General features: G+C 46.0%; 1 protein-coding gene across 14 annotated transcripts in view; it reads right to left on the reverse strand.

Moving 5' to 3' along the window:
• Positions 1-27,735, reverse strand: part of CACNA1B (calcium voltage-gated channel subunit alpha1 B) — a 302,614-nt gene that overhangs the window by 158,672 nt on the left and 116,207 nt on the right. For all 14 annotated transcript variants that reach the window (XM_084494378.1, XM_084494376.1, XM_084494371.1 and 11 more), the window contains 3 exons: positions 23,455-23,546; positions 21,138-21,290; positions 16,715-16,902 (listed from right to left, as the gene is read on the reverse strand). In XM_084494378.1, the coding sequence (XP_084350504.1) occupies positions 16,715-16,902; positions 21,138-21,290; positions 23,455-23,546 (433 nt within the window). The remainder of the gene's footprint in view (positions 1-16,714; positions 16,903-21,137; positions 21,291-23,454; positions 23,547-27,735) is intronic.

The raw sequence follows: 27,735 nt of genomic DNA on the forward strand, positions 1-27,735 counted from the left end.
CAAAATCCAGCCTAATCAACTGCAGACCCATCCATTCACCAGAACATGAGAGATTTGGTTTAGAACCTAAAAACAAAACAAAACAAATGAATAAAAAAAAAAAAAAAAAAAAAAACACACACCAATAACAACCCTCAAACCTAAAACCTAGCAGGATATGAAATAGCTTTATTGTATTCCACGTTCAACATCATTCCATTTTCAACAAAGATGGTCACAGAACACTTCTTAAAATACTACAACCCTCAGAAATAAGTTTAGGGGACTAGGAAGAAGCGAACATGGCCTCATCTCTTTCAGCAGAGCTTTGAAATATTTTTCCCTCTATTCCATGTACTTATTTATCAGAAAAGTTATTAAGATTAATTTATTAATTTATTTTCAAACATTTATTTTTCTCCCTTTTTTCCTACCTTCCCTTCCCTATCTCTCTGCATCAAATGAAAACAGAAGGAAAAAAATAAAATTTTTGAAAAGGCTTTCATCTTTTAAATCTTGTACATCTCTTTTCACCCTGAAATACCAACAAACCCTGCACTGAGGACAACTTTATTTCTATCCCCAGCTTTACAGAAGGTGAAATTGGGTCACAGGAAGGTGAGAGGAAAGCTGCTTCCACATTTCCCAGTAGACTAGTAGGAGACCCAGGAGAGAAAACTACCTGAAGTTCTGACCCCATTTTCTGGTTTATCATATAAAATATCAGAATCTGCAAAACAGTCGTGTACTTTTTTTTTTGATAGTTTCTGCTTAAATTCAGTCTTGGCACAACGTCAGCCCACTAACTTTAGTTACTGACTTTCAGATGTTACGGTCCATTTGCAGAGAGCATCTGGTATTTAGCTCTGCAGGGACACAACAGCCAGGGAGTGCTGGCGATTGACCCTTCTGAGCAAAATTAAATTGGCAGAGAGGTGCACGTCCGATTGATGCTCAGGGGTTGTACTACCCACAGGAGGCAGATGACAGAGCACCTGCCTGGTGTGCTCATCTGTGTGAAGGAGAAAACTAAAATGGGCTGGTTAATGAAATTAGTGGTCAGCCCAAATCACACTCCTGCACATGCTGCATACGCTGAGACAGAGTTGGACTGGGATTCAGATGATCTTCCTGAGCATCTCTCTGTTTGGGATCAGTGGGATCAGGTCCATCCAGGTGCCCCTGCATGTAGAGGAAGTGATTCAAAAATGCAAGAGCCCCTGGCCAACAAGCTGCAGAGAAATCTGGAGTCAGGAATTAACACTGGTGGTTTTGTCCACTTATATGTGTTTTGAAGCAAACTCCCTAGCTGGAGGGCTCCATGTGTGCCCTGGGCTGGACAGGACCTCAGGAAGCCCTAAAGTCCATCTGAGGTCCAGCTAACAACCAAAGGTTGGAGGATCTGCCAGCCTCCTCCTCTACCACATTCCAACTGTGCCTTCTGTGCCTCTACAGCAGCTCCCACGTGGGTCTTGGATTTTGGGGGCAGAGGACATGTTTTCTGGGGGGCCCTTTGGGATGGGATAGCTGTTGTCCTGAGGGTCAGCAGTTGCAAGAAAACCATGTAAAGAGCCCACTGCCCACCTGCTCTTTTTACATTTAACATTGGCCAAAACCAATCAAATCCTGAATACGTTGTCTGCTCAAAATGAACTCTCTGGAAAGAGGTGCTCGAAACTCTTGGCAGATTTACACCCAAATCAGCGTTTCTGTGAATATCTTCTTCTTCACAGAAGATGTTTGAGTTATTCTACTGTTTTTCCCTTCAGGATATGGGTCATCCCGCCAAACTGTTTTGAGAAAACAACAACCCACCTTGTTCAAAGCCTATCACCACTGCTTGGATCGATCCATAACTCCTGGTGCCCAAACAGGCATCAGAAAAAAAAAAATATATCCACAACTCCTCTGAGTCTCACAGCACTAAAAACAATGTTGGTTTGAAATGGAGATCATCCTTCTGCCCCCTAAAAGGGGGTTTTGCATCCAGCACTGCAGTCACCTGATATTTAGAGGAGCAGAACAGTTATTCACTACTAGAATCAAAATAAAATCCAGAATAATTCAAAACCTGCATACAAAGTCAAACTGCTCATGGTGTGAAACCACACAGAATCAGCCTCAACTACAGAATTTAATAGCATTGGCAGCACCAGCCATGTTGAGACACCAGGCCTGGCATTAGCTCTTGTCCTCTTGGCCCAAGAGCCCAGCCAAACCTGTAACAAGCTTGGGGTGTTAAAGTTAAAGGATCCCTTTGGAGGTTGTGGTGGAAGCATACCAACAGACAATTAGCCCTTTGGGTTTCGATGCTTTAGGATTCAAATTTTCTAGCTTTTCTTTCCAATGACGAGAGCTAAAATGTCCCATATAGAGAGGAAGTGAGTTATGATTCTCTCAAGCACATAATTCCAGGAACTGGGCTTTCAGAGGAAAGCATCCAAATGCACAAAATCAACTCAAATAACAGAAGATGACCATTGGTAAAATCCTCAAAGCTTGCAGCATTTAAATTTTGCTAGGATATTGCTAGCCACATACAAGCATGTACTAAGTACAGTTGTTGCATGTGGTAATAATGTTAATTCAACCAAATTAAAATAGCAGCCAAATTCTTCTCTTTGTTTCTCCCCCTACCCTTTCTAAAGGCGCACAGAGATGGAGAGATTGAAAAAGCAAAAATGTTGATGGTTTATGCCTTGATCTGAAGGCTTATGGCACCAATAAATCAATACATAAATATGCTAACAGGATTTCTTGATAAAAAATTCATTCTATCCTCTGATAGTGTGGACTCACTTGGTTGCTTTATTCATGAGTGTGCCTGCCTGCCCAGTGCTGTGAAAGCCTCATTCACTGTCAGAAATTACAGACAGGCCAAGGGACTCTACCCACTTACTTTTACTAATCTCTCTCTCTCTTTTTTTTTTTTTGAATAAAATAAATAGATCTTTGGACTTTAATGATGAATGTAAACTAGGTCTAAGCAGCTCCCATTGGAAACAGGCAATCTGTGTTTGTACTAAGGAAGGTCAGACCTATGGTGGAGTACCCAGGACAAAGCTCTACCCTAGCAGTCATGCAACCAACTACCCTGTGAACCACCCTGGGCTGTCACAGCACAGAACTTGTCAGGAACATGCATTTTACGTGTGTGAGCATCTTCTTCATGGTCACACAGCAAGCTAGCAGCACAACGATGAACAGAGCCCAGGATGTCTGAAGCTGTAAACCAGAGTCACCCAAATGCAGCTCACAGGCTACTTGCCACCTCCAAATCCTGTAGCTCCCATTTGGCTGTGGGTCCGTAGCTGCAACAGCAGACCAGACCCATCGCCAATGATCCATGGTCAGCCCAGAACTATCATGGGGAATCTGCACCAAGCCAGACCCATTTATCTCAAAGCCCTCAAAAGCAATGTCTAGCAAATAACAAACCTTCCTCACCTGCACTCAATATTCTTTGTAAGTTTAAATGCAAATTATTGGTAAAAATCAAGTAATTCAAATAGTTTCACCTACACATGACTCGAACAGAAATGCTAATGGGCAGTAAATTCTTCCAGCAAAACTTCAGAGCAATCTACTATTAAAACTAGCACCGCAGAAGCCTCACATCATTGTCTTCAAGTCTTTTCTCTGAGCACACAGCCAAGTCCTGCTTTCTGGGAAGGAGGAGGCCTTGTGTCACCAGGTGCCCACAGAAGGAGAGCACCGAGGCTGCTGGAGTTCGGCTGGGGAGAGTCTGAGGAGTGGCTGCTCCTTGGAAAACAGGCACTGCTTTTGAGTTGGGGATTCTTGGAAAGCAAGAGTGCTTTGTATGTCACTCATTGCTTGAAAAGACTCATGCATAAGTAAAGTTACTCTCAGAATAAATCCAGGGTTCCCTTGAAGCTTTTTCTTCTGCTGAGAAACCAACCATCAAGGCTTCAGGTACTTTCTATCTTTCATCAAATAGCCAAATTTGATCCAAAAAGCACTCTCAAAGTCACAAGGAGGGCAGAATGCACACAATTATGCATGCACAGACATGACACGCATGTTTAGAGTCTAGTTGCTCAAGGATATGTGCAATATTTACATAAAGATAAAGATCCATTCAGACCACAATACGAATTTTTGTTGGTGTGGTGAGTTGATGCAGAATAAGCTTTCCCTCCCACTCAGCAGCCCCTGTGGCCTGTACCCCTAAGTCAGCAGGACAGAGCTGGTCACACGGACTGGTCAACTGCATGAAGTTCAACAAGGCCAAGTGCTGGGTCCTGCACCTGGGGCGCAATAACCCCAAGCAGAGCTACAGGCTGGGAGAGGAATGGTTGGAGAGCTGCCAGGCAGAGAAGGACCTGGGAGTGATGGTGGATAGTCGGCTGAATATGAGCCAGCAGTGTGCTCAGGTGGCCAAGAAGGCCAACAGCATCCTGGCTTGTATCAGGAACAGTGTGACCAGCAGGGCTAGGGAGGTGATCGTCCCCCTGTACTCAGCTCTGGTGAGGCCGCACCTCGAGTACTGTGTTCAGTTTTGGGCCCCTCGCTACAAGAAGGACATCGAGGTGCTTGAGCGGGTGCAGAGAAGGGCGACGAAGCTGGTGAGGGGCCTGGAGAACAAGTCCTACGAGGAGCGGCTGAGGGAGCTGGGCTTGTTCAGCCTGGAGAAGAGGAGGCTCAGGGGCGACCTTATTGCTCTCTACAGATACCTTAAAGGAGGCTGTAGTGAGGTGGGGGTTGGTCTGTTCTCCCACGTGCCTGGTGACAGGACGAGGGGGAATGGGCTTAAGTTGAGCCAGGGGAGTTTTAGGTTAGATGTTAGGAAGAACTTCTTCACTGAAAGGGTTGTGAGGCACTGGAACAGGCTGCCCAGGGAAGTGGTGGAGTCACCATCCCTGGAAGTCTTCAAAAGACGTTTAGATGTAGAGCTTAGGGAAATGGTTTAGTGGGGACTGTTAGCGTTAGGTCAGAGGTTGGACTCGATGATCTTGAGGTCTCTTCCAACCTAGAAAATTCTGTGATTCTGTGATTCCGTGATTCCCAGAACACTTAACAAAGAAACCAATACTCAATCATTTTCTGACAATAACCATGGGAAATTGTGGATCAATGCCCCAAAATCACTGCACATAATGACAGTCCTCAGAATAGTGTACAGGCTTGCTTGTCGTCGTCAATGTAGATCTAGAATCTTCCTGGAAGAATAAAGTCTATATACCTCAAGCACTGATTTTCCCTCCAAACATCTCAGGCAAAACCTTCCCAAGAAATTTTCAATACCAGAAAACTGTTTAAATGAATTAAATTCTTGATTCTATTGCATAAAATATGAACAACAGACTATTGTACATGTACATTCCTCAGCAGAGAATTGGGTTTGTGCAGAGCATGGATCTATTTGGGTCAGGCCACCTTCTCATTTTGTCTTCTAATGAGAATATCTTTAGCTGTACAGCTTCTCCTCTAGTCCATTATAAGCAAAAAATGTACTTGATCTCTCTACAGCCCACAGAAAGAGCTTGAGCTGAGAGTTTGGCCACACAAACTTCAAAACACAGCAAAATCTTCAAGTCCAAGAGTTCTTTGTTAATACAAACCCTACTGCTCAGGGCAGGAGTCCAAACCTGTTTTATCACCACCTTTTTCCTGTTTCAGACAAAAAAAAAAAAAAAGTGATAGCTGGTCAAGATCCTTTCTTCTCCACCTAAAGATGTTTTACAAGGTTTTATGTAGACTGTAAAAAGGGAAGGATTGTCTGCTAAAGGAAGAATATATATATTTTCTTAACCATGAGACTTGACAGGTTGTTCCATATTTGAATGAAAACTGTGAGATTCCAAATCTTAAGTGTGAAATTATTTACTATGGTATAAATTCATTAAATATGCAGAAAATTATGAAACCAGACCAAAGCTGTTCTCCATATTCCAACAGTGTTCACTGGGAGGGGCACTCATGGGCCAACCAGACAAAGATTTTGCCACAGACCATGCTCATAAACAAATCAACCCTAAAACGAATACATGCCCAGCGTTTTGGTCGTGTTGATCAGCAGATAACTTATTAAAAGCCAGATGAGTTCAAATGCTTACACCTGTCCTGCTGGGAAGCATCTTGTCAAGAAAGCTGGAAATATCCTTTTTTTTTTTTTGGTCTTGGCTTCCTCCCATGCCGTATAGAGCAGCTGTGCAAGCCTGGTCTCTGCCAGAAGGTCTCGCCACACTTTAGGCTGTCCCAATAATTACTCCTTGGTCCTGTGAGGAGCTGACCGACCTCTGGCCAGCGAGCTCAATGCCTGGCTACGGCACCACAAGCCCTGCATGGCATAATTGCTCCAAATTTACCTGCTTCTCTGTTGGGAAACAAATAAGCATATGTTTTTAATCCAGCTAAATGATAACCGGTTCAATCCTGCTAAATGGCAGCATAACAGCCAATTCAATGGGCTATACCCATGCAGACACTCTCACTTGCCCGTGACTATTCAGTCTGGTGTACTGGGTCTGGCTGGGATGTTAACTTTCCCTGCAGCAGCAGGGAAAGCAAATTATCCTTATCTCAACCTGTGAGTTGTTCTTTACTTTACTTCTTCCCCTCCTCATCTGAGGAGGGGGAGTGAGAGAGCAGTTGTGGTGTTTAGCTGCCTAGCACGGTAAAACCACCACATCTGGACACCAGGTAAGGTGGATGTAGAGTTTCTCTTGTTTCATGAACATGTTGCTTTCCACACTTACTGGGCAATTTCCTCCTGAAAGAGAGCTGCAGAGTGCTTGCTGGACTTTGGCACAATGTTGTTGGAAAAAGCATCTGGATGAAAATCCCACTTCAAAGTCCCTATAGCGCTGGGAATGTTATCTGTTGGAGGAAAAAGGAGGAGGGAGGCTGGCATCTCTCAGTTGAAGGAAGGCAAAGGAGAACGATGACACCTTCTGCCAAAGAGCAGCTTCAGCTTGCACCTGGTTGCAGCACCCTTTTGAAACATGCCAATAGGTTGCCCAGAGCAACAGGCTGTTCCCTGCCTCTCTACCACTGACACAACGCAGGAAAAAGCCCCAAACTCACCATTTGTGCAGTTTTCTCTGCCTAGCACCTCCAGCCTCTCTTGCACCCACACACTGAGTATCCTGCTCATCCCACTGCCAAGCTGCCTGGAGACAACACCATGACCCCAGGACACCAGCGCTGGACCCATTATTGCAGCCTGGCTTGGGGCTGCTTCTGTTCATCTCCTGTGCCCCAGAGCATGTTTGCAGGTCAAAGAACAAAGACACATTCTCCTGAAGCCCGTGCACATCCAGCCTCTTCTGCAGTAGCACCTAGCTGCAGATAATTTTGAGTTGCCGTAGGGTCTACAGGAGCAAAAAAGTCCCCACTTTTTTTTTTTTTTCCTCCTTTTTCTTCTTTTAAAGAAGTGTTCTGTTATTCTCTTCTACTTCAACCACAGATGTATCAGCCATGGCATAAACAGGCTGGCATGCTTCTGAAAGCACCCAGCTGCCTTTATTTCCCTTTGTAGGAAACCAATTGTTGGGCATGTAAGAGAGCTGCTTGTACCCTCGCTGCTGTAATGTTGTCAAGCTGCAAGTGAATTTCTTCAGCTGGAGTTTTCACTTCTTGGCAAGCACAGATGATTAAGCTGTTGTTTGGAGAGATTTTCATTTCTTTTCAGAGAGCAATTGCTCCGTTGAAAGGGCTCTTTAAGTTTGTATGATGTATGTCACTCTCCTGCTCTGTATGTTAAACGTCTCCCATTAAAGCCTGGGGGTGGCTGCCCCACAGTCATTTAGAACATATCTTCATTGAGACGTTAAAGAAAATGCTGAAAATTCAGTGAGGCACTTAAACCTTTTCTCAACTTTACACATTTGTTCAAGTGGTTTTCTGAGCAGGGTAATCTGCTGAATCAGGGCTGAAATGTCCAATCCTTTTAGCCTTAGAGAGAACTTCCATGTGGCACGGGGTCAGACAGTCTGTTTTTCCAGACAGATGGAGACCTGGGCACGGTCAGAGAAATACATCAAACCTGTCTTGGCATCTAGACATTTCAAAGCCATTCTAGCCTTAGACAATCTCCCCATTTTCTATTATAATAACTTTGAATTTAAACAAAACTTTTTGGATGAGGAAGCATGCAAAGCATGCCATACAGTAATACTACATCTCTGAAAGATCTGGGACTTCAGCCCTTTGGCAAACAGGCCCTACAGCCCTCCAAAATCTAGTGGGAGGGGGAGGAAAGCATGAATAAATGGATATCAGCCAAGGCAGAACTGAGAGCAGAAGTCTGTTGTACAGACAGGTCATCATCCCCCAAGGACCCACCAGGCGTGCAGATTCCTCCATCTACCACAAAGGTTCATCTCAGGAGCCAGCAGAGAAATTCAACTGAGCAGGTAAAGGTTGTGCTGCTCATTCTGTGCTCTCTGCAGGATTTTCAGCTGAGCTACAAGCCTGCTGATGAACACACCAATTTATTATACTGCTATATATTATACGCATCCAACTAGGTCTCTTTAGTAACAAACATGCTACCCCAAAACCTGGTGTTGGATCTTGCTCTGGGGGAAATGCAAGGGAGAAACCCAATCCACCTTCTGCTCATGAGCAAGATGCTTGGGATGGTTTGGACATGGAGTTCATGGAGGGTTTTAAGACATGAAGAAGTTTAGTTATTTTCACATTGCTGTGAGGTTTCTGCTTGGCAGCAGGACACAAACAGTAGGTGGTTCTGTTTATAAAAGAATTTTTGAAATCTGGGAAAGATGCTGAGGACTATGTGACTGTCGCAATCAAATGATGATAACAATCTAAATGAATGAACATTGATCTAAAAGATTCATTTTCCTACACAATAACAATCCTCCCCACTACTCAAACCAAACATACGTGTATATTGCAACTACACAATGAGGATGGAACAGGCTTAAGTCGAGCAGGAAGCATGGGTGAAATCCAGACCTCTATAACCAGTGGGAAGAAGGTCTTACACACCGACCCACCCAAGACCCCAGAAGAGGTATAAATGGGGCATGGACAATGCCCTGACCACCTGCCCCTTCCATCAGGATGAGTTTCACACATGGCAAAACTGCAGCCAGAACTTCCAGCATGGTTTTGTGCTTGAATTAAAGGCTTAGCTGCTCTGCTCTGTACCTTTCTTACATGGGCTTGGTCATTCCTAGGTAGGTTCCCACCTCTAGCAGACTTCCAGCACCAGCACCAATCTGCAGCCCCCACTGAGCAGTAGGGAACAAGAAAGGCTTTCTCCCTTCTTCTCTCCCAGCTATTTCACTATTGCACCAATCCTGCGCTCAGAGCTGCTGCCAGACTCTTGGCTCGCTGCTCCTCATCCTGCCATTGCTGCCAAATATTCCTGCCAGTGATCGGTTATACCAAAGCACCAGAAATCAACACTTCCCCCACAGCAGCAGTGAGAGGCTGGGAGTTATCCATCACCCTTGTGAGCACATAGAAAATGGCTGACTCTTATTAGCAGATTACAGTCATCCTAACTGAATAGTAAATACAATTTAACACTAACAACATTAGGGGATTTTCCCTTCTCTATGAGACTGCAGGGAGGAAAAGAGCACGAGCACATCCACACAGCACCTAAGCTTGGCACAGGAGCTCAGCTCCCACATCCATTCAGTGCCTGACTCCAGCACATGTTACATGTGCACTGCCAGCTCTGCCACCACTGCTTGGACCTGGGCATCTCCCTCAGCTCTCAGCACATTTCCCAGAGCAACTTCACAGTGATGGTAAAAGTTTAGCATTGGAAAACACCAAGTCCCAGAGGCGATCGATCTGTCCTCTAGACAGTGCTATAGGGAGTTTTATGCCATATCCATACGTACTCCCTGCACTCACATTCCAGCTTTTAGGCAAATGCTGCATTCACAGACAGCATTTCAGTTCATGCAACACATTTCAGAAAGCCAAAGTAAAGGCAGAGCATCCTTTTTTAATGCTGCACTGTGGTCGTGTTGCTGTGGTGCAGGTGCTAAAGCCAAGCTCTTTGGCTTTGGGGGCACTGCTTTTTCCAGCCCCGGGTCCTGGCACCCCAGATTTAGGCAGAGCAGATCTTGCCCCTCAGACACAACACTGAGTGCAGAATGAAAAAGAAACCTTATCAGAAAGGTGCTGTATGATTCAACGTGGCAAAATAAAACCTTCCTTTATCCTGAGTCTTCCTGCTGAAAACATGAAGAAAGCATTTTAACCAATATTTTTCCCCTTTTCCTGGCTGGCCATGCTTTTGCTGGCTAAACAGTTTTATCCCTTGAAACGTTAATTCAGAACAAGGAGAGCTGATGTACACACACAAAGCATGAGCACAGGAGGCTGAACCATCACAAACCCCCTCAGCCAGAGCAGGCTGCCAGCCCCAGGACACACAAACAGCACCGTAAACAAAGCCTCATTTATCCTCATCCAGCTCAGTATCTAGCTATTACAGATTTGTGCTTTGTAGACTGGCTGCAGGTCACTGCTAACAGCCAGCAGCACATTAGGTGATTTAGGAGAGAGGAGCAGTTTCAAAGCCACCTCCACCGAGTCCCACAGGGTTTGCTGTTGCACTTGCTGCTACACCAAAGCAGGCATGACAGTCACGCATTAGCAAAAGGCAAGTGCATAACCTCACAGGAAACCACAATCGTGAGCGAATGGCCAGCAAAAAGCCACTTGTAAGCCTTAACTGACAGGTTTAAGGGGTGCCTGAAAGTGCAGGGGCTCTCCAGGCCAGGAAGAATTTCACAAGCAGGCAACAAGCCAAGATGAACCTTAGCACCAAGTCTCCAAGGTAAGGGGATGCTGCTTTATGATATTTGGGTAAAATAGATACCCTTCAACCTCTACATTTCCAACACATCCACCACCTATGGTTGGGCTGGAGGTAGAACAATAATTACATCCTGACCTTCCCTTTCTGTATCTTTATAGGAATCAGGAAATTGAAAGACACAAAAGAGAATGAAAAATACCAAGTGAATCATGAGCTATTCTAAATTCAGTGAGGGTATAGTTCTAGTTGGGATCCAATTTAGGGTAAACTTACATTTTATTTGAACTGCTCATTCCTACTTACAAGCATATTAGGTTAGGCCCAGTCCACAGTCTTGAAATACCCACTGGACACTAATATTTGACAGTAGGAAATAGAAGAAACAGGAAAATCTCTTGCCATTAAGATCAAAAGAGAGTGAGTGTACTCTTTGACATTTTTCCTTTCCTGCAAGGAGTCCCTGTTTTGCAAAGCAAATTCCACCATGTATCTTTGAGCTCCTGCAGAGGAAAGATAAAAGGTGAAAACCCAGCTCTTTGAAAGTCAACATCAAGACTTCTACCAGCTTGAGGTCTGACCCATGATTTTCTGTAGGAGAGTTGGGACCACAAAGCTCCAAACCACGCTCCTCAGCTCCTTGGAAACTCGACCCACACCTTCACTGCAAAGGCACGACTGCACCCACAGAGGGGTACGTATGGGTAGCGTGAGCAGGGCTGGCTGTGTAACGACCACAGAGCAGAGCTCAAAAACTTTCCTAAACCCCTGAGTATATAACAGAAAGCATTGAGCCCCAGCTAACCACAGCTACGGTGTTATGTCTGGTGTAGCTATCCCATTTAAGGTTACCAATGTCTCTCTCACATCCAGTTACAGGCTCAGTAGAGTAATTGATGCTGTTACATAGGGTAGTAAAGCAACGTTTTATGTGGGGGAGTTTGTAGGCAGGCACAAGACTTCCTAGGTTTTCTCACTTTGTTAAACAAGGTGAGGTTCCCACAGTAACCGGGATCAAAGGGAAGAGAGTGTCTTATGATGGATGCAAGGTCCTTGCATGGCAAAAGCTGAGAATCATTGCTATAGAGAGAAAACCAGGAATTACACTATTATCTCTTTAAAAATTGTATACCTCCTAACAGAGCCTATATCAGCAGTATGCAAGAGAAGAATCATGACCATTCACAAATGCTGAGCACAATCAAAATGATCCAAAATACCATTATTTAATTAGAAAACTATGTGTGGAGGAAGGTTGGGACAGATTTGCCTCAAGCAGAATCTTCTTGAGAGCTTTATCTGCCCTGGTTTTAAAGGGCTCGCATGCCAGGGCACCACATTTTCTCTTGCTGACCATGTGCATTATTTTATCCCACCTCCATTCGTGTCCCCAGTACTTAGCTTTGGTTTTCTTTACCTTATCCCTGCACCTTGGTTTGCCAGCAACTTGGAAGCCATCACTGGAGGTGTTCTCCTTCCTCAGCAGTGCCAACATCGACAGCTATGCTTACAGCATGAGAACAAGTGCAGCGTGGTAATAGTTAGCATATTAAAGAACTTTATGAGCACTAATTAATACATTTACATAACAGTCCCAAGAGACAGTCTGCTCACCAATTACTACTTATCACAATAACGGTGCTCTGAGGCACAAGTGAAGCAGACACTACAACCCCTGCTGTTTTACATCACTTCCAGCCCTAGTGTGATGCTCTAGGTGAGCTTTACTTACCATGGGAAGGGCCTATCCTGAGCAGCAGAGGCATGCAGAGCCCCATATCAGCACCACCAAAGTGGGATGCATCAGCCCGGTGCAGGAGCTGGGCTGCTCCATGTTGCTGAGAGGCACACCTGTCTCTAGACTGCTGTGGGACTAAACTAGTCCCAGTTGCACCAAAAAAAGTAAAAATAAAAGGGGTTGCTACTCCAGAGCACCTCGTACTTGAACAGCATTGCTGCCCACAGGGACTGGTGCTCTAGGCAGACTTTCCCTAATTTCCCAATCCAGAAGATGCTCTGCCTGAGCAGATCCTCTTCAGGGATCTCTGATCTGCCTGCACTGGACTACACCACAAAAAAAAAAAACAAAAAAACAAAAAAAAAAACCACCACTGTTTTCAACACCAGACTGTGACATTTAGTCCTCTCACTGTGGAGAAAAATAATAATAATTTATTCTGTTTTAATGTATTTCCAGATCATTCTGAAAGCCTAGAATGCACTTCATTTGCAAGAGAAAAGGTGCTTCCTTGTCTCCTGTCCTCAGGACACAGCAGCTTCCCTAAATCACCTGTTGCTCCTTGGACCTTTTTGAGTAGAAACAGGCCACAGCTGACAAGTCTGCAGCTCACAGAAGTGCTTATTTGGAGATATTGCTCTGATGCTATTGCACTGCTGATTCAGGAGGGAGTTTTCCCCAGCTTATTCTCAAAGCATTTCACCTGATTGATGATTCAGTCTTTTTGCTTCGAGCATAAATCACCTTCCAGATAAAGGCTTGCTAGAAAGCTTTCATTAGCCCCAATTAAACTGAAACTCCATGAAAGTCTAAACAGTGGATCAGCAAGGAAAAATTGGGCTGAGATTTGTGAACTAGTATTCTCCCTGACCTCCTAATTCCTCGATTTATCACAGGAGAAGGAGCGAATATTCACGAGGTAGATTACTTACTGCAAAGCCTTGCCTTTGATGGTATTTTTCTCTAAATCTGCATGAAGGCTGTATCTGTACCACCTGTGAAGTCATCTCAATCCTTTGGAAATGACTAAATAGTCCTCACAAAGAACCTCCCACTGGAACTTTTGGAAAAACCTGAGCCAAACCAGCCAACTCAAGCCCAAGCTCCCTCTTTTGTGAGCATCAGTTTACACAGAACTCCTCAGCTTGCCTGTTGCCACCACAGAGCCAGCATCTAGCAGGCCTATTTTTCTGTCTCAGAGCTACTTTCAGGACAGAGCCAGCTCTGTCCCTTGGTTAAGTTACTGCAGTACTGGTGAAGCATGTCTCACCCTGTGACCGACCCCAGCCATCATGACTGCAAAGAAAAAAAAACCTAGCTGCTCTTAGCACCCCACATAAAAGGTCACAGCAGGAAAAGAGGAGCAACAGCAAAGCCCCATTGATGCAGGGCCATCAATCTATCACTGTTTTGCAGAAGGAAATGAATGGCCCATTAAGGAAGCAGTCTGTAACCTCAACTTCCCCATAATGGGTCTCAGTCCTAGACTGCTTGGCATCGAAGGGATTTCAGCTCTAAGAATGGACCCCGTGCAGGGCCATCTGCTTTAACAGCAGGAAGGGAAAGGGCTTGCAAAAACAAGGCCACAAACCTACCCCAGCCAAGCAAGCCCAGCCTGTGGCAGTGGTCATACAATGGCTGGGTTAAGGCTGAGCCTGAGGAGGATGTAGTCAGGTGTCTAGTTAGCAGGACAAGAAACACCAGCTTTTCTCCTTATTAATGCATAGTCACAGTTTACATAGACTACATCTTGCAGTCCCACTGCCTTTTGCAAATCTTAAGCAACACATTGAAAGTAGGTTCATAGCTCAGCTCTGACACCTGGGGAACGCAGGTTTCCTTAAGGAGACCAGAGGCTAAGGCTAGCAGGAAAATTCACTTAATCTCTGCAAAATTTTTCTGAATGTAAGTGGCAACATCTTATGATAATCCAGTATGGGTCCCGTAGGAAGCCAGCTAATTCCAACAGCATTACTGACAAGCACATGCAGGGCTGAGCAGTGCTGGAAGGACTGGACTTTGCACTGCTGCCACCTCTGCATCCACAGACACTCGCCATACCAGGCTTGCAGTCATTGCTGCAGCAAGCTTTGGGCTTTTGTTTCATTTTTACATTTGACAAACCTAGAGTGGGCACAGAATAAACCAAGATAAAAGCCAAGCAGCCAGAAAACAGCAGATGACTGAAGCCGTGAAAAAGTTAAGGACTGTACAAAGTGGATCTTCTCTCCACCCACACCTTTTCTTGGCTGCTAACCTGCAAAAGCACAGCCAGCTCTTCAGCAAGCAGAGCAGCACAGGACAGGGTGACAGCGTGGAGGGGAGGGCCAAAGAAGGGGGCAGAGCTGGCTGCTGGTGTCGGCTGTGTGCAGCCTGCCAAGTGGCCCAGTAACACTACACGCACTGCTCATCCTCCACCCTGCAAGACCACCCAAAGATCCTCACATCTATCAGAGATGTGAACCCACCAACCATTACAACCTAACCCGGGGTCTGAGGCAAGAGCTGTACAATGCCTGGCATTGTACAGCAAATATGTACTGCATCTCATCCAGGCATCTGTTTCCAATTAGATTAATGGACATCTAAAATGATACTATAATAATTTTCAAAGCAACCCCCAAAATCAATATCCCAATACTAAGCTCTCTCTCTCTTTTTTTTTTTTTTTTTTTTTTTTTTTTTTTTTGCGTATGGTACAAAAGGCAGTTTGGAAGAAGATGATCTAATACACCACATATTGATTAATCAATTCCAGCCAGGATGCTAATGGGCTTTTCTTACAACAGTTGGCAGTAGAAGAAGGCAGTGGGATTGTTGAATGAGATTAGGAGAAACTGGTTGTGTGATGAAGTTTCAGGGCAAGGGGAGGGCATGCAATGGGGAAATGAGCCCTTCTTGAGATCACTCTAAAGCAAAGACTTGGAAGAAATGAAGGAACTGAGCAACAAACGGTAAAGGTAATAAATCAGATATATTGGCTTCAAACACAGCAGAATTGTACCTTGCAATTTACTGTGGTTGATATTAATAATACTCTCCTGTTGCTACAGAAACCCTCACAGGAAGGTCTGCAAACGAGCGCAGCATGGGTCCAGAGTCTATAATGTAGTAGACTGAATATTTTGTCGTCCTACCAGACACTGAAATGATCTATTAATGCCTACTCCAGTTATTTTTCCACATTAGCACTTTTGTCTAAGACAGGGTGGGGTAATTCAGATCTTCCACACATAGCTGTCTCACCGCCTGTCCCCATACAGTCAACAGAAACCAGCAGCTGCTGTAGGCATACATTGCTAAGTCATCATCATTGCTAAATTATCATCATTCCTAAAGTGAGTTGGAAAGTGCTCTCTCCTTCATGCCCCTGGACTTGACAAAGCCCTTTACTACCACAGAAAATGAGAGTACAAACCAGACAGACCATCCCCCAACCTGTTACACCCACTGTGGAAATACTGGAAATATGGGAAGATCCAAGCAAAGCATGAAGCTGCGGACAACAGGTCTGTGACAGGCACATAAGTCCCTGCTGACTCCCAAAGAGAGGCTGGGCACACTTCACAAGAAAATAGGATACAGTCACTGGAAACCAGCCGGAGGGATCTATTCCCAGCCTGTGTAAATCACCTCCTGGCCCACAAAGAAGGCAAGGATTAGGAGCTTGCCTCAGTACAGGACACCTCAAAAGCCTAAGTATAAATTACAGACACAAGCGACAGCATTACACTACCAGAAATACAAAGCCATTCAGTTGTTTGTGTGGGGTTGTTCCACTTTTTTAAGAAGGAGAGCAATAAAACTGACCAAGAGGTTTTGATCTTAAGTGTTTGCAACAGTCATGGTTCTGGCTGGCAGAGGTGGAGGCAGCAGAGGCTCTACTGACACAATTCAGCCTGGCGTATCTTCTCTTTAGCCAGGGTCATGCCAGGCATGAAGGTGATGGATAGGGCTTTGCAAAATTGTACTGATGTTGTCAAAATTAGTACTGAATCTCTATGCAAAAATCCAGCCCTCACCGTTCATTGCTGCAGATTACAAAGCCTATCACAAAGGCTGGACCCAACTGAGAGAGGAAACCTTCAGCTGCTAATCAATAAGAAAAAAAAAAAAAAAAAAAAGCATAAACTGACTTCTTTGTCCTGCAAACCATTCTTAAACTAGTGCAAGCTGTACACCAGCACCCCCACAGTCGTACAGCCCAGCCCCATCAGCAGACTCACATTGTAGAGGATGTCGGTCCATCCCTCCATGGTGATGCACTGGAAGACGGTGAGCACAGCAAAGAGGATGTTGTCGAAGTTGGTGATGCCATAGTTGGGCCCTTGCCAGTACTCCCTGCAGGTCGTCCCAACCTCACACTGCCTGGCAGGGGGCTCCTCTCCGCAAGGAAAATCTCCCACCTCGTCGCCTGCAGAGGAGAGCAGAGGGGAGAAAAAGTCACCGACCAAAGCCAGGCAAGGCAGCTGGTGCAGCCGTGTCCTCCTTGTGCCATCACATGAGACTGGGTTGTATTTCAGGCTTCCTTGTGCCACTCTGGGCATGTAAAAGATGTTACACTTGTGAGCATTTATATCCTGTTGTGCTATAAGGTGGCAGTTTAACGGCAGGGTGGAGCAGAGCTAACCCCAAAGTGCTCACAATTTGCAATTAATTCTTCAGCCATGTCATATGTAGGATCTCAGAGCCATGATAACATGGGTTGGAAAAGACTTTCAAGATCAGCTTGTCCAACCTGACCTATTGAGTTCCATCTCTAAACCATGACTGTTAGTGCCACAAATGAGAAAAACACACACACACACACACAAAAAGCGCAGTAAAGTAAAAACAAAGGCATGGGAAGGGTGCAAACAAAGAGACACTGAGACACAGCTATGCTGCATAAAGGTGTATTAAAGTGCTAAATATTGGCACTATAACATTATAACACAAGGGCAGGTTCTGCACTCGTGCCTTACACAAGAGCTGCTTGCAGATGGCCCCAGAGCTGTCCAGATGCTGGACCACAGCCGCACGGGGAGCCTCTGGCTGCATTACAAGGCAGTACCACCACAGCAGCCCCTGAGCTGGACCAACAGCTCCAGCCCCACTGTAAGCTTTGTGTTTCTGCCCAAAGGGCAATGCTGGCAGAGGAAGCATCCTGCTACCAGCTTGACTGCAGCAGGGGTCACTCCACAGACCCAGGGAAGCAAGGAAGAAAAAGTCTGTTGTGGTTAAGGACCTCCAGAGATGGCCAAAAGAGTGGCCCATGTCTTCCAGGGCCAGCTGTGACACATTGCAGCCCTCCAGAGACATCGTGAACACCAACAGAGAGCAGTTGGAAAACCCAGCACTTTATTTTTCTAAAGCAAATAAATACACTAAGCAATGTTCCTATTTACACAGAGATGCAATTCTGGAAATATTAAATGGTTTTAAAAGTGACATGTTATGGTAATGGAGCAACAAACTCCACAAAATCAAATTCACCAGGGGGGAAACAAAATCAGCGCTAACAATAATTAGGAATAATCATTCCATAGAGCAAAGCCTGCAGGAGGAAAACAAGACCGTCACTGGCTGCAGGACGTGTGTGTGTGCGTGTGCGACATTTTCCTGTTGACTCAACACCTTAAAGCAGGGCATCTCTCCCCAGCTCCCATATGGGTCACCACAGGCTTTCGTAAGGGCTTGGTGAGACAGGGCTGCACAAAGAAAATATCAAATCTGGCTCTTGCAGACCGTTCGTGAGCGTGCCTTAACAAAGGATCCAGTTTTCTTTCTGTTTGGCCTTTTGTTACCAGGTAGTGCTCTGAAAATGCGACGCACATCCTTGTTCTTTTTGAGAGAGAGATGCTGATGGACCAGAACCGGTCCCTGCTCCCATGGCTGGGGAAGAAACAGGAAGAAATGGGAGTGTCAAGGAAAAAAGGGGGGAAATAAACATGATGCTCTTCTTTCCTCTTTTCTCCTTCAGCTTCAGGGCACTTGGGCTGGGTGAGGAGCTGCAGAGGGCAGTCACTTAAAACCCCTGTGTCAGCAGAGTAGGCTGCATGGAGGATGCAGGGAGAGGAAAGCAAGTCAGACACTGGAAAAAGCACAGCCAATACTTTTTTTTTTTTTACCCATTTTTCATCAAAATTAAGAGATGTTTTCACGAGCTCAGAACAGTCTGTCCGTCTGAGTGGCAGCAGCCCTGAACGACCCATTTGCTGTATTTTGGTCCCCAGCTTCCCTCTGGTGCAGACTATTACTGACCTACCCAGGGCTCCCGGGCTGTCAGGGCTGCAGCAACATTTACTGCTGACACCTCCACTCAGTTCCCTGCACAGTGAGCTGAAGTCATGGCTGGTACCACTCATCTGGCTCCCAATTCCAGGGAAAATCTCCGGAATTTGCTCACTTCGGGGATTTAGAACAGAAACCAGTGTGAGCAAGTCCTCATTCGCTAGTCTGCTACCCTTTGACAGAGGCATCTCTTTAATGAGGTTCACATTTCCACACTGAAGTCAGCCTTTGGAGCCCGTGGTATCAGGCCTGGGCTCGTTAATGCACCTCTTCGGAGCCGACAAGCACTTAGGAGTGAACGGCTGGGCTGACGGCACCGCGGGATGCGCGGCTGCTCCGCTCACAGGGGACCGCAGCGCCAGGAAGCCTCGCTGCCCTGCCCTTCCAGAAACACCACCGCGCCGTTTCCTGCGCAGCAGCTCAAATCGATCCCCATAATTCACCCAACAATGGATGCATTTCCCCTCAAGAAAAGCAGGGGCAGTGCCCGTAAGCGCAGGTGCCTTCTGCACCGCCAGCCTGCGCTGCCGCCGAGCCTCCAGGTACCGTGATGCCACGATGCAAGGTGCACAGCAGCATCTTTTGGCTGTGCTCCCAGCTCCTATCTGAGCCCCCCCAGCAAGCAGCAGCCACTTACACCCAATTTGTATGTGTGGCAATTCTGTCCTCAGCCCCCAGCTTGGCATGGAGACCTCTCAGCCTTCACCAAGGTCAGAGAGCTGTTTGCAGAGAACAGGAACAGCACTGGGGTTTATCTTTCCATATCAAGTTAACCAGTTTCTGGAGGGGCAAATAAATAAATGAATTCTTCTTTTTCCCATTGGCGACAGCCACCATAGCAGAGAACGAGGCGCAGAGCCCAGCACTCCCAGCCTGCAGCCACCACCTGCAAACCAGGATGCAAGAACTCACCCATCTCATTCCGGGGCTGCAATTCAACAGATCTGACAACAACCCTTGAAAATGCAAACCTCTTCAGAAATGCTTTCTCCTTCCCCACCTCAGCAAGAATGTTGCTACATCCTACACACCGATGCTGTCGCCATTGTTTTTCCTCTGTGACCGCTGCGGTAGCCTGAGACGTCACAGTGAGCTGAGACCTTCTGCTTGGCACCAAACACACGCACAGCAACAAGATTTTCCTCTCCTACAAATCCAGCCTGAAAATTCACTTCTTCCAGGAAGCACCATGTTTTGCTTGCAAGCAATCTCTAAACACCTGACTGTCCTTTACAAGTTGTGTTCTGTTTCGCTAATGAACATAAGCAAGAAAACAATTTCTTCCTGCTTTTGCAAAGCTCTGTGTAAACTGAATATATTAAACTGTTTCCATGTTGTTGTTTGTTATAAAGCCTTGCGAAGGATGCCCAGAGATTTGGCTGGGATGTTCTTTTATTACCATTTGAATGCATATAAATAAATCAATATGAAGACCTATTAGTGATAATCACTGAAAATACAAGACTGTGCTTTAAAGACAGTCAATTATACCTTAAATTGCAATCTTTTGGAGACAGGAACAATATTTCCATCTGTGGATAGTCCAGATAATCAGCACATATTAGCACTACTCTAACAGGAATATTAAAAAATTACATGGGGAAAAAATGGCTTTTGTTTGTCTGCGTGCTTTTAAATTGAAACAAATTCGATGAGCCTGAGCACCTGCTGTGCTGCCAAGGCTGCATGGTGCCCCTCACCAGACCCTCTTCCTATTCACCTTCATGACCACTCCCTGCCCTGCCCTGTTTGAAGGACATTTTTATCCCTTCTCCATCAGAGGGCCCCTTGCCTTCCATTTATTCGCCTTTTTTTTTTTTTTTCTTTTTCTCTCTTTTTTTTTTTTTTCCTTTCCTTGCTCCCAGTCTTTTCACCCTTTCTGATCTCACTGATGTTCTCATACCCCAGAAACCTTCCAAGGAAATTCCCCAGTCAGAAAACTGTTCTGAGAGCAAAACCCACTGAAAATGTGAACAGAGACCAACAAACTGAAACTAAAACCAACCCTTCAACAAGCTGGAACCACTGGAATTTGTTTCTGCATGTCTCTTATGAAAAACAAGTCTCCCATACCAGGGGGTCCTAAGCACCTTCTTCTCGCTCTTGTGTAGACTGACAGCAACCCACCAGCATCAAGACTGGGTGTAAAAGTGACAGAAGGATCTGTCCCAGTGCTTGTAGGGGGGAAAAAGTCTGTCAACTCTTAGAGTATGGGGGTAAAGACAGAGGGAATACAGCAAACATTGAGAAGGAAAAACAACGTAAGAGCAGGATGGAGAAAAGCATCTTATGGAGATGGAAAGCAACCCGATGAGGTGATGGGGCCTGGAAACATCAAGACAATCCACTGGGATGGCAGCAAAGCCCCAGTCTCACCTGTCTCGTTGGAGAAGCAGGTTTTGTGAAACTTCCCCATGTAGAACTCCAGCCCGATGATGGCAAACATCACGATGGCGAAGAAGAGGAGCAGCCCGATCTGAAGCAGGGGCACCATCGCCTTCATGATGGACTTGAGGACAACCTGCAAACCTGTGGGGCGGAGAGAAACAGGTAGTCAGCAAGGGATGGAAAACAAGGGTTGGAGCAGGAGGTAAGGGGTTGTCTAAGGGCAAGATTAGGACTGGCAATGTCATGTGGTGCTGTGTTTCCCAGGGTGCTGTAAAGACAACACTACACGCATCACACTCTGAGGATGTCAGACACACAGTCAGGAGTTACCTTTTTCTGACCCTCTTACTTCAGATCACAGACTCAAAGCCCTCCTAAGCTTCAGAGACACAAAAAGGACTTTTCCTGCAGCCAGTAGAGTCCGAGGACTCAGCTGGGAGCTGAACCAGGCCCTTAAGGCAGATCCTGTGACCGTGGGGGTGGCCTTAGGCCTGGTTCCAGCAGAGCAATGCAAAAGCAAAAGGAAAAGAGACCCAAACGCCGTCTTCCAGGGCTCTCCATCTACAGCTTTTTCACTGGCTCTGAAACTCATTTTCAATTAAAACCAGAAGAGATAAGGCTAGAGAGGCTGGCGAGATGGAGGTGTCAGATAGCGTCACGCAGACGCACATAACAAAATAAATTCAGCGATAACTGGCAGCTGAGAGCCACCTTGGCGGCCCGCTCGGAGGTGCTGAGAAGGAAGGGTCATCGGTGCCTTGCCACTTTGTTCTATGCAGCTCTACCGAGGTCAATGTGGGGCACACAGAAAAAAGTATTAATATCTGTTGGAGAGGAAAAAATACCTGGAGTGTAGAAGAAAAAAGAGTATAGGATGCTCGTAAATGAATGAACCTCAAGGCCGTACATTTTTAAAACGGGGTGGGAAAAGCACAGTGCACACAGCTTTTGCAGCATCACTAAAACATGAGAGCAAAGGATGCTGTATGGAAAAACACTGTGCTGTTCCAGGGCATGTCACCAGGCTGGAGAGCACGTATTCCCCCAGGACAGGAACACTCCTGCAGGACCACAGCCCCATGCAGGGACACTGGAGCCCAGTGCTTATGGAAACACTTATACAATTACTTTAGTCCCTCTTCCTCAATACTGAAATCAGTGAGCAGATACTTGTGTTGGCTGGAAACAGTTTGTGTCAAAATTCCCCAGCTTGAGGCCTTTTCCCCCCCATAACACTCATCAGCAGAAGCAATATCTTTCACTGAAAGAACTGTCGTATGTAGAGAAAGTAGAAAATATTTCAGGCACACAAAGCCCATTCTGAGCTACCCTATTATAAAAAAACATATTGGTACTTCCACAAACCTTACTTCCCTGACATCCTTAGATATGGGCAAGACAAACATAAGAAAGAGCCAGCAGCACCTCCTTATTAGAGACTCTATAAATAAATAACATTTTTCCAAAGCCTAGCCAAGGACCTGTGCTATGTGGGGATTCAGACTGAAGCCCTGCCTGCAAAAGGATGCTGATTTCAGGATTTTTTGGATGCTGTTAGTATCTGGCATAACCCCTTGCTGGATCTCTATGGCACTGGCATTTCAGCCCCGAGGTAGCAGAGCTGACATCCCAGCCCACAGCCTGAGAGGAGAGGGGCTGCCCGGGGGTTAATGAGGAGCATCCCACAGAGCTGAGGGGTTTTCTGCAGGGAAAACCTTCCTGTTCCATGCTCAGAAATGAAATATACTCCTGACAGCCATCCCCTCTAGCAGGCAGAGAGCTGGTGAACAACGACAGGCAAAAACGCAATAAGCAATGGTGCCAGGGCTTGGGCAGTCTCAGGGCATAAGCAAGACAATATGCAGTTCCCCATCAGACCCTTCACTTTGGCATGTAAAAAAGATCAAGTTGCCAATGAGAAGGCAAGAGTAAGTCCTATCCATTCTATGCCTTAGTTTTTTCCCTGGTGTTACAGAAGCAACAAACACCCCAGCAGGGTGTGAGATGCTCAGCTGAAGTTGTTGGAAGATCCAAGCTCAGGACTAGGGGCCTGAAAGCTGCAAAATTTTGGCCTCATGGCTTTGTATCTGAATTGAAACAATCCAACACCAATGGCACAGGCATCTCAGGACAACTCCCTGCCACCCACCTGCACTGCTGAAATCAGGCGCTATCCACAGCCTGGGGGAACAAAACCAGGAGCTAGCAAAAACAAGGAGCCACAGACCACGAAGAAGCAGAGGAACAACATATTGCTCAGAAAAGCTCTAGAGCCCCTTAGCTGTGACATTATCATGACACTCACTTGGGATTCCTGACACCAGCTTCAGGGGCCGCAGCACTCGGACAGCTCGCAGGGTCCGCAGGTCAAAGTCAGTCCCAGCGGTTGCCAGAATCCTAATGTCAAAAAAGAGAAAAGAAAGAGAGGGGAAAAATGGGATTAAATGCAAATTCCCATTTCCAAAGCGTGAATAGACATATTCAGGCTGCTTCAGATTTTATACCTGTCATTATATTGAAAATTGTATCTGCTGGAAACCAATAATTTGCAGAGCTGCTGAGCTTTAATCAGACTGTAGGAAAATCCACAGTATCGGCTTGTTTAAGAGGCTGCTTACACACAGCAAGCAGGCCTGGCTTTGACCCTTAGAGAACAGCACCCTGTACTTACAGGAAAGAATACACCATTTTAAGAATGAGACAGTGAAAAGAAAATAACCCCCTCAGTTACGCTAGAAATTACCTGCCAGAGCTTTTTGCCACAATAAATTCAGGGATTCCTTAGGTACCAATGCGTGGTGTTTCTTAATATCTGAAGTAGGGTCTGGTTATATACTTTATCTGAGCAAAAATTAATTTCAAACAGAGCATGGAGACCATCCAGAGAGCAGGGTGCATTTCCTATGGTATGCTGTTGTAACTCTGGTAAGAAGTACAGATCCCAAACCCAAGTGATTCTTAAAAACTAAAAATGAAATTTCTTCAAAAGATGAAAGAGCTTTGGCGTTTTGGGACACAGTAAAGGAAGAAATATTGTCACAGTATCCACAATCCACAAAGACATGAACTCCCTGAGTGAAGAGCTGCAAGACACACATTACCCACAGAGAGCATGGCAAAGCTTCATTCACTAATTAGTGTAGTTCTTCCTTCAACGTTTCAACAAAAAAAATCTTGATTTAAGACACAAGCCAACCATGCAGTTAGTCAAAACCCTCTCACCAACTCCTTCTTCACTGCCTAATTTAAAGTGCTGATGGGTGATTTCCACTAGTTTTTGCCAGGTTTGTTCCCAGGCTGCTGTGTCAAGGCAGTGGGTGCTGAGCAGCTAGCCCACGGTGGGATGTGCAAGCACCCAGCCACCTGCAGTGAACACACTTGGAGCCACCACTATTACAACCAAACCAACAAAAGCGTGCCCACATGGACCCAACCTTTACTGCGACCTGACACTTTGCCAAACCTTCCCTAATTCCAGAGCTGCCATTAGGAGCAGTGGAGGACCTCTCCTGTGGAGCATGGGAGAGCTGGAAGGAGGTTGTCAGACACGGGCATCCCCCAGGGATACAGCACCATGGCACCGCAGCGCCAGGTCCCATGCAGTGATGCTCCAAGAGGCACAGAGCACCCACAGCACGCAGCACCCAAGACTGATCTCCACCTGCCCAGAAGCCAGTTTTTCCTCAGTTCCTTATAACATGCTGCTGAGCTCTTAGGGAAGTGGCCATCTACCATAAAGGTAACAGGAAAAAAAAAATTTCAAACTCTGCAATTTTACTGCGTGGCAAGTACTAAGCAGGACGTCCGGCAAACTGGAAGGATGTGGCTGTGCTCACAGAGCAGCTCCACGACTTAAAACCCTGTCCTTGACTTACTGACTGACTTAATGCTGCTGCCAAGCGTGGGCCAGGGAAGAGCAGGCTCAGCATTGCTGTGCGGAAGGGGCCAGACTCAAGCAGCAGGAGGTGCTGGAGATCAGGAAAAACCATGCTGAGATGTTGGATGGCAACAGAGGCAGCAGCAAGCCAGGACCCGAGGAGCAGAGTATCTATTCTATAGGACACCTGTCCCTACCTTTCCACGACCAGAACATTCACGTTACGTCAGCTCTGTTGATGCCATTTGAGCAGAAGCAACACGAAACAAATTTAAACCAAGGCCTATCACATTCAGAGACTTCTAATTTTAACTTCTGCACCCATGCCAATGACTTCACTCCTCTTTTCCCTTCCCTCCATCCTCACAAGGTAATTGCACCCTTATAAACCCCAGCAGCCCGGGAGCACCACACACTTCAAACCAACAGATAATCTTGAACATCCACCTGGGATGTTGCTGCAAAATGCACCATCAGTCTCTAGCAAGCTAAGATGGATTTGTGCTGTCATCGGGCACGTTTGTGCTACAAGCTGAGAGGAGGGTGCTCGATATGTTCATTGGTTTGTCTCAGAGCTCATCAAGGAGGAAACAGGAGTGAGGGGGGATGAAATAGTCCCATGGCACCAGTAAATGCTCAGCGGCTGAAGGTCTTTGTTCCAGTCCTGTCTTCCTTAATAGGCTTGATGTTAAAAACAGTCTGCTCAACCTGTAGCAAAGCCCCCTAGTCAAAAAACATAATTATTCATAAATTCTCACATCTTTAATGTTTTAATCACCTAGCTAATTTATATAGGAAATCCTATAGCTCACCACTTTCCATGGAGAGTTGCCCCATGGAATTTCAGTCTAATCATACGAAAAAAATCATGGGAACTGCCCATGCACACATGGCTAAGCTGTCACTGCCAGGTCTGCCCATGAATCAGCCACATTTGGAAAATTATAAAACCCCAGACAAATTTTACCTAGTGAGAAAAAAACACAGCAGCATCCTAAACAAAGCCACTTGCATTGAGAGAAATGGAAGAGCAATGGGATGATGTGGTGGCTCTGGATCTAGACATCCGCATTTCAGACTTTTGGGTAAATGATGCAGGCGGTGGGTGCCCAGCCTTAAGCACCATGTTTCTCAGAAGGAGGGCTGGATGCTGCAGGCTGTGACCATTGCCAGCAGCCCAGGCAGGCCATCCAAGCAGTGGCATGAGGAAAAGAGGGCCCTGCAGATTTTAGAAGTGTTATGGGTTAGTGTCCAGCCTAGGAGCCATGGGGTCTTACAGCTCTGAAGGACCAGCTGGCAGAAAGCTGGTGTCCAGAAAGTGCTTGGAGGACCAGGGAAGAGCAGAGGTGCATCTTCAGCAAAGCCTGCAAAAACAGTGCTAATTTACAGCTGCACTGCAGCCTGTGCCTCTAAACTGTTTGCAGATGTGTGTGGAAAACAGCCTCAGTGCCCCAGTGAGGGAAGGCTGCAATCAGCTCTGTGACATTTGCCCAAGCGCCAGCTTTTTGCTTCATTTTTCCCCACTCTTCCACAGTCCAGCTGAAAGCTCACAGAAGCCACTGTGAGTTGGGCCAGAATGAGTCGGAAATGGTCATTAAAAATATGGGAAACTGAGAGATGAAGGGAGCCAGCTGGCAAGCATGTCCTGACAATCCTGCCGAAGCTGTCCCGGCTGTGCAGCAAAGAGCTGAGAACAAAGCAGAGGTGCCGGAGGAGCCAGGGCCGGGAGCAGGGATCAGCTGTGGAAAGCAGAAAAGAGCACAGACAAGGTTTAAGGAGATAACTGCACAAAGATAAATGGATTGATGTGCAGCCCTTTTTGTTTCTTAACGGGTTGTACAGAAACTTTGAGATTTGGTAGGCTTACAGGAAGGAGTCTCGTACAAAATGAAAAATAGGATGAATCATGGAAGTGCAATGGCTGAAATTAGCATCAAAAGGAGCAACCAAGCACAGGACTGACACAGCAACACCAGCACAGGGCCTGGCCAAAGCATCAGAGACACCATGATGCAAACTGCTGCTGGCCATAAGGCTCAAACTCCCCCAGACCCATCCTGCGTGAGCACAGAGCAGGAGTCATCGTGGCCTGACCTCAGTAGTCAGGGTCTGCCCCACACCAAACATTAGGATTCGCATCCCTGCCAAAGCACAAACAGAAATTCAAACACTGCAGCGAGTGCAACAAAATCTTGGTAAATCAGTTCTGTGCGTACCTCGCCTTTGGCACAGGCGGGGTGGCTGGCCGTCCAGACCCTTCCTGCTCACGTGCTGCTATGGGTCTGGAGATCTGGGCACACATCCTGCTAGTTCTGTGGTGCTCAGGACCACTGCACACTGTTTCTCACTTGGATGACAACTTGGCTAGGCACTGCTTTCTGTACCACCACCTCCATTAACAAGCTCTGACATCTGTTCCCCGAGACAAAGGCCAGGTTTGTGATAAATACCTGATACCTTTTGTTCTAAGAATGGCTGGAATATATCATAAGAAGAGCTTATTCCCTTGGGTATAAAAGAATGCAAAGAACAGAGTGAAAGTGTCCTTCCTGAACATTATGCTAACATAAATAATTAGCAATCCATTTATTGAAGTACCTAGGAGCTCAGTACTTCTACGTACATGTTCAACAAGGCACGCATTGTCACACGATGCTGCACGTTTCTGAGCTGCCTGATACCATCGGTATCTGCTGGTATCGCTGTCCA

This window comes from Aythya ferina (genome assembly GCF_964211825.1).
Source record: "Aythya ferina genome assembly, chromosome: 20".
Classification (NCBI taxonomy): Eukaryota; Metazoa; Chordata; class Aves; order Anseriformes; family Anatidae; genus Aythya; species Aythya ferina.